We start from the raw sequence: 8,078 nt of genomic DNA on the forward strand, positions 1-8,078 counted from the left end.
ATATGAGTTGAACTTTTAGGATATGACTTGAGCCTTTTAGGTATGAGTTGAAGCTTTAGGATATAAATTGAAGCATTTATGTATAAGTTGAACCTTTAGGATATGACTTGAATTTTTGTGGATATGAATTGAACCTTTTAGGATACAAGTTGAATTTTTAGGATATGAATTGAACCTTTTAGGTATGAGTTGAAGCTTTTAGGATATGACTTGAACTTTTTACGATATGAGTTGAAACTTTTAGGATATGAGTTGAACTTTTAGGAAATAAATTGAACCTTTAGGATATGACTTGTAGTTTATGTTTAAACTCGTAGGATATGAATATAACTTTTAGTTTTTAGGTTTTGTTCTTGTGAATTGAACTTGTAGGATATAAATTGAAACTTTTAGGATATGAGTTGAATTTTTAGGATATAAATAGAAATTTTAGGATATGACTTGAACTTTTGTGGATATGAATTGAACCTTTAGGATATAAATTGAACTTTTAGTTTATGTTTAAACTCGTAGGATAAGAATTGATGAACTTTTAGTTTTTAGGTTTTGTTCTTGTGAATTGAACTTGTACGATATAAATTGAAATTTTACGATATGACTTGAACTTTTTACGATATGAGTTGAACCTTTAGGATATGACTTGAACTTTTGTGGATATGAATTGAAGGTTTAGGATATGAATTGAACTTTTAGTTTATGTTTTGGAATTTTAGATTGCCGGAGGATTATTAGAAGAGGTTGATGACGTTATTAGACATGCAATAGAACTTCCACCAAGAATAACTAAGACACAGTACCTGGCAAAGTGTGCCTTTAATTGTTCTTCTCATTAGCGACAATGATGATGAGAAGGCAATGGCATGTGTTTCAAATAGTGATGGTGTAGGTAGGAATTTAGTATTTTCTAAGTAGATAAAAGAAGAGCTTATAGAGTAATTCTGTACTTCATTTTCCATGAGGAAAAGAGGTTTAATTGAGAGTGACAAGGTTGATAAAGACGGAATGTATTCCGTTGGTCATGGCAGTTCCCATAGAATAGGGATCATAAGACTCTATGATGACAGAGATTATAGGAAGTTTTGTTCTAAATTTTCTTTCAAGTTTGATCCGTACAAGCTTAATGTGATATTGGTGATATTTCTTCGGATTCAAACAATGATTTGACCGATAAAAATATGGAAATGCTCTTAAAAAGAATTAAAGATAAAATCTTTTCAGCATCCTTCTCTACCAAGAAAAACGTTTTACCTTTAATTCTTTTTAAGAGCATTTCCATACTTTTGTCGGTCAAATCATTGTCTGAATCCAAAGAAATATCACCAATATCATATTAAGCTTGTACGGATCAGACTTGGAAGAAAGTTTAGAACAAAACATCCTATAATCTTTGTCATCATAGAGTCTTATGATCCCCACTTTATGGGAACTACCATGACCAACGGAAAACATTCCGTCTTCATCAACGTTGTCACTATCAATCAAACTTCTTTTCCTCTTGGAAAGTGAAGTAGAGAATTCCTCTATAACCTCTTTTATCTACTTAGGAAATGTTAAATCCTACCTATACCATCACTATTTTGAAACACATGTCGTTGCCTTCTCATTATCATTGTAGCTATAGAGATCAACAATTGATCAAAGACACACCCTGTCAGGTACTGTATCCAAGTTATTCTCTGTATCCAAGTTCATCCTGAGTAATAGTACCACGAGGATAATCACCAAAGCCACCAGACAACTTTATGATGCCAATGAAGCAAGATGAGCTATTCAATGAAACTCGTATTATAAAGAAGAAGAAAGAGACTGATTCAGAAAGGAGGGTCGAGCCTCGACTATATACATGTAAGTTTTTTACTTTTGCATTAAGTATTTTGATTTACTTTTATATAAATTTTGAAATACTAATTCAATATATATAATTTTTCATATAGGTTCGCTTCACATGCAGCTGACGTGGGGGAATTCATACGCAGTCAACCACCTAATGAATCGGGCGAGGCAATCCAACTTTCGGACGAGGATGCTGAAAGAACACTCCTTGAGTACTTTATATACTTTGAACTAGACAAAAAAACTTAGTTCTATTGTGTTAGTTCTTTTTAGTTCGAATGGGCTTGTAATAAGCGTTAACTTAGTTTTGTTAGCTTAATGTGTTAGTTCTATTGATTGTTGCTTTTAATTGTTGTTGTTGTTGTTGCTGGCATAAAATGCCTGTTTAGGATGTTTGGTAAGCTGGCAGGTGGTGTAGCTGCCAAAACAGGCAGTTTCTGCCAAAAATATACCAAGAAAAGCGACCAACTTTGGTCTCTATTTGGTCGCATTTCACTATAAAAAAAATAATTTTCTGGGCAATAGCGACCAATCTTGGTCGCTACCTGCCCAGATTTGTATTAAAAAAAATATAATTTCTGGAAATATAGCGACAAATGTTGGTCGCTTATCTTTAAAAAAAATTAAATTCTTGAATTTAGTGACCAACTTTGGTCTCTATTGTTCAGATTTTAAAATATAATATTTGGATTAGAGACCAAAGTTGGTCGCTTTCTAATGATTAATGATAAATTAAAAACAATGTATTTCATATGTAGAGACCAATTTTGGTCGCCAATTTATATTATTAAATGAATATAGCGACCAAAATTGGTCGCTAAAGTCAAAATCAGAATATTTGGCCCTTTTAGCTTAGAGACTAAAGTTGGTCGCTAAATAGCGACCAACTTTGGTCCCTAAATAAAAGGGACCATCAATATAGCTACCAGGCGTGTTTGGTCGCTTTTTGGGCCATAAACGACCAACTTTGGTCGGTTTTTGTGGTCGCTTTTGTCCGGATTTCTAGTAGTGTGAGTAGTACTTCGGGAGAAGGCTATGAGAGTATTTATCGATTAATTAGCAACTCGTTACTTGAAATTTAGTTATTATTTAGAATCGTAGTATCATATAATCATATTATTGGACTTTGTTTTTAGCTGGATTGAGTAACAATTTTAGCGAATTAGTGAGTAGTTTACGCAAGTCTCTGTGGGTTCGACACTCAACTTATCATTATATTACTTGTAAGACCACATATACTTGCGTGTGCGTTTGGGAGCAACATAATGCAATCTTCACATGTCTTGCCACTATGAAATGTCACCACAAGGCTTCCATCAAACTTATTTGTGGTCCGCCTGGTACAGGAAAGACTAGGATGCTAAGTGTAATGCTCTTTACGCTGTTGCAAATGAAGTATAGAACTGTTACGTGCGCTCCAACAGACGTAGCAACAGCCCAAGTTGCTTCAAAGTTGGTTAAAATAGTCCGGGAATCATACAAGAACAAATTTGAAGGCTTTTGTCCTTTAGGTGAAATTCTCTTGTTTGGGAATAACAACTATGAAGATGGTGAAGATATTGCGGAGATTTCCCTTAATTATCGTGTTGACAGGCTGGTGGAGTGCTTTGAACCAACAACTGGTTGGAATCATTGTGTTAGTTCTATGATCGATTTTCTGGAGGATTGCTCATACATCTCATTGATTGATTTTGCCAGAGCCCCATTTAGGTCGACAGCTTCATCTCTCCGAAAATGCATGCTTATAATCTGTACTCATTTACCAATATGTTTCATTCGAAAAGAGAACATTGAAAGAATGACGAGCGTTTTCTCCTTACTGGATTCTCTTGAGGGGATGCTATTTCAAAAGAATGTCGGATCTCTTGAACTATGTCAGCAAGCATTTGGAGTGTCTTCTTCTAAGTCATTTTTGGGTGACTTGTCTTTACGCAGTTTCTGTAGCCGGTTGCTTGTCCTTCTGAAAGATCTTCAGCGATCTCTTGGGAAACTGGATTTTCTTAGTGCAATGAGTAAGGGCCTTATAACGGACTTCTGTATCCAAATGGCTTCCTTGGTTTTCTGCACTGCTTCTACTTCATATAAGCTACATTCAGTGGATACGGAGCCATTTGACTTATTGGTTGTTGATGATGCCAACAAGTTGAAGGAGTGTGAAGCCGTAATGCCCTTTCAACTTTGAGGTTTGAGGCATGCAATTCTGGCCGGAGATGAGTGCCAATTGTCCGCAAAAGTGAAGAGTAGAGTACGTATACATATTCTACGTGCAATTTATACGAACTTCAATTGATAGTACTTTTACCAAATTTTTATTAATAGAAGTTTATTACTCCATTCTAGATTTCTCGTGAAGCTGGATTTGGAAGGAGCTTATTCGAAAGACTCGTCTCGTTTGGTCATGCAAATCACCTGCTTAACGTACAGTACAGAATGCATCCGTCAATAAGCCAGTTCCCGAATTCAATTTTCTATCGTAAGCAAATTTTTGATGCAGCTGATGTAAAGTGTAAAGCCTACGAGAAAATATATCTTACGGGACAGTGTTTTGGCCTGTATTCTTTTATAAATGTACCATGGGGAGAAGAAGAGCTGGATAATGTTGGATACAGGCGAAATTTAGTTGAGGTTGCTTTGGTACTGCAAATAGTGGAGAGCTTGTTCAAAGGTATAATTATATCGATGAAAACTTGAAACATTTTGTTAAAATTTTTCTTGAATGCTCCCCTCGTCTTTTTACTTTCATAATTTATCTTTCTCGACGCTAATTCATTAGTTTTAATCCTACATCTGCTTGGCATGATTAGTACATGATAATACAAAAACGTTCAGTGGATATATTTTGCCTCAATGATGTTTTGCTTCATTTAGATGCTGGGGACTCTCATGGTGCTTATCCAGTTGGAAATAACTTACTAAACGGCTTTTAAATAATGGTCTTTGTACATAAGAACGATAAAACTTTCCAAAAGCATAAAGAAAAACAAAAACAAAAAAGTAGAGGAAGTTGGGGATTATTTATGTAAATAATAGGGAATATAGTCTTAAGAAAAATACAAGGTTTGGACCAAAGTGATTGAGTTCGAACCCGTACTGTCAATGCTAGCTCCGCCCCTGTTCATTACTAGCCAAAAAGGAAGAGGCTTGGGATTAGGAGTGTGAGACAATGCAATAGCAGGCTACTAATGAAGTGGCTATGGAGATTCACCGCAGAAGAGCAAGCTTTGTGGAGAGAAGTAATCACAGTTGAATATGGTCAAGAAAGTTTCTGGTGTTCAAAGTTTGTGTTTTCAACATATGGGGTAGGAGTGTGGAGAAATATCAGGAATTTATAGCTTTTATTTAAAGTAAACATTGGTCTCAAAGTGGCAATGGAAGAAAGATATCCTTTTAAATGATAATTGGTTAGGCTATGGACCTTTTAACAGAGGCGGAGCCGGGATTTGAAGCTTACGGGTTCGAGATTCTAAACCTTTTAAATTACGGGGTTCTAAATTAAGAATTTGTACATATTCAATGAATTTCCTGAGATAACATGGTTTGGACCAAAGCTACTGGTTCTGCCGAACCCGTACCTTCTACTCTCCCTTCGCTCTGCCTTTGAGAGAACACTTCCCAGACTCGTTAGTCCAGTGCAGCAATCAGAGGTTACTTTGAGTACTTATAGAGAACAATAAGGTCAGAATTACAAGTTTAGAAGACAATGATTCTTATTGGTTGATAGATCTCATGGACTCCTTTAGACTTTTGTTTTTAGCACAATCTTAGTGCTACAGAAATAAACACTTAGCTTTTCAAAAAATAAAATAAAAAAGAACTACAAAGGCTGGGATTCTTAAAGTTTTTTTTCTTTTCTTTTCGGTAAGAACTAGTATCTATGGATGAGGATGTGATGGTGATGTTCCAAAAATTGCTAATGGCTTCTAAAACGTTATTCTTGGGCATGTATGTCTAATGATTGCGAGATTTCCGCCAGCGAACTTGGGCAAGTTTGCTGTTTCCTTGCTTCTTATGATTGCACTCTCTAAATGAGTAGATCTTCAAACACTTGAATTAATGTTAGGCCGTTTTGTATGGAGAGAGGCTGTTTGTAGCCTCAACCTGAATTTCCATTTTTGACACTTCTCTACGATATTAATTTTACAGCTTGGAGTGCTTCCAAGAAGAAACTCAGCATTCGTGTTATATCACCATATGCTTCTCAAGTTTTGGCCATACAAGATAGACTTGGGCAGAAGTATAATAATGATGCACATTTTGAAGTTAAAGTGAGCACAGTTGATGCATTTCAGGGAGTGCTTCCAAGAAGAAACTCAGCATTCGTGTTATATCCTTGGCTTTTTGTCAAGTCTTCGTTGGACTAATGTTGCGTTAACCAGGGCCCGGTATGGATAAAATTTATACTCATCACAATTTGTATCTTTCTGCTTCTAATACGATGTCTAAGATTTTCAATTCTTTCTAGGCGTTGTCTCTGGATATTGGGAAATGAGCAAACATTACTTGCTAGCAACTCCATCTGGGAAGCACTAGTTCTCGATGCCAAGGATCGTCAATGCTTCTTTCATGCAGACGACGATACTGACATGAGAAAAACAATTTTAGACGTGAATAAATAACTTGATCAACTGGATGGTTTACTAAATGGCGATAGTATTCTATTCAAAGAAAAGAGATGGAAGGTACACACATTTATTAATTTCTCTTGCTTTTGTTACATAGATAAATGGACAAGCTCATATTTTGGTCTTTTACACAAAATGGGATAGTAACAATGCAACTGCTGATATCTTTTTGTATTTTGTAGCTATGTTGCTCGGACTCTTCAGAAATGCCGCTAGGTGAATGTCGGATCCTCCAAAAGTACACTACTTTTAGAGGATCCGACACGGGTGTTACAGCATTTTGGAGTGTCCAAGCGACATAATTTTGTAGTACCTCCTTGATACATTATTTAATGAAAATATCTTACCTTATCAAAAGAAGAAACCCTTTGAAGATTCAATGTTTCATTAGGAATAAATATCTTGCCTCCTTTTACTGATTGTTTGTTCGCGGAAATATGTACTTTTACAGTTGATATATTTATGTGGCTGTTACTATGGTTCATCTGTAGACATTAGTAGAAGCAATTAGCATTCCATTATCATCATAGTTTCACCCCCGTACTGTTGGTGTATGTTCTGGCTTACATTGGTTATAGTTTGAAACATTTGTTATTCTGTTCTAAATGTTTAGTCATTCTTCGCATGGGCTTCGTTCATTGTGTAAAGAACTTTGGTCATTATCATTATTCACCCGCAACTACTTTTTTTGGTTGTCTGTTGTCTGCTAAAACAGTCGTGTGTCAATCCTTCTACTTGTTCCTCGGCTGTATTGTCTTCTATTTTGTTCTTCAGGTAGTGTTCAGCGACAACTTTAGAAAATCATTTCGGAAGCTGGCTTCGTCCTGCTTGAGAAAGTATGTGTTAACTCTTCTGGTTAAGCTTGCTAGTGGATGGCGGCCAAAGAGAAGGAATGTAGAGTTAGTTTGTGAAAGCTCATCTCAGGTGGTTAAGCAGTTCAAGGTGGTTGAAGGACGTTATGTTGTTTGTACAGTTGAAATTCAAAAAGAGTTCATTTATACACAAGTTCTAAAGGTTTGGGATTTATTGCCTTTGGAGAAGGTTGCGGGTTTCTTAAGACGTCTTGATAGGATATATTTAATGTACACCGAAGAATTCATCAGCCTTTGTAAGGAGAAGTATTTTGAGGGGTAAACTAGCTCTTTTACGCTCTATTATTCTCAATATTATGATAAACTGAAATTGTCTCCTTAAAAATTTCTTTAAATTTAACTTTTCATCTTCTGTTTAGGGATTTGGAAGTTCCCAAGAGTTGGAAGGCTCATCGCGATATAGTTCAGTATAAAAAGGATGTCGAGAGCAAATTGAATCGCGACTCAACTAGTACACTCGATGACATTGGTTAATGTTGAAAATTCAAGAGTGAGCGAAAGCCTATTGTTAATGAAGTTTTACTCCCTGTCATCTGGTGCTGTCACGCATTTGCTCTCCGATCACCACGGTGAAGAAGTTGATATCCCTTTTGAAGTTACTAATGAAGAGAGGGAGGTAATTCGTTTTAGTAAAAGCAGTTTCTGTTGCGGAAGCCAAATGTATATAGTGTGAATAAGTCACAACTACTATACCAAAAATTATGACAGCCACCAAATAATAAATAAGACAATAAAACAACAATAAAGGAAA

At 35.8% G+C, this 8,078-nt stretch overlaps 1 protein-coding gene across 1 annotated transcript; it reads left to right on the forward strand.

Moving 5' to 3' along the window:
- Nucleotides 1-3,124: 3,124 nt before the first annotated feature.
- Nucleotides 3,125-7,801, forward strand: LOC138878702 (helicase sen1-like). The gene is made up of 6 exons (XM_070158387.1): nt 3,125-3,994; nt 4,174-4,498; nt 5,977-6,178; nt 6,296-6,437; nt 7,230-7,585; nt 7,687-7,801. Exons 1-6 carry the CDS (start codon nt 3,125-3,127, stop codon nt 7,799-7,801), a joined length of 2,010 nt encoding a protein of 669 aa, XP_070014488.1.
- Nucleotides 7,802-8,078: the final 277 nt, after the last annotated feature.

Source organism: Nicotiana sylvestris, chromosome 9 (assembly GCF_000393655.2).
Source record: "Nicotiana sylvestris chromosome 9, ASM39365v2, whole genome shotgun sequence".
NCBI lineage: Eukaryota > Viridiplantae > Streptophyta > Magnoliopsida > Solanales > Solanaceae > Nicotiana > Nicotiana sylvestris.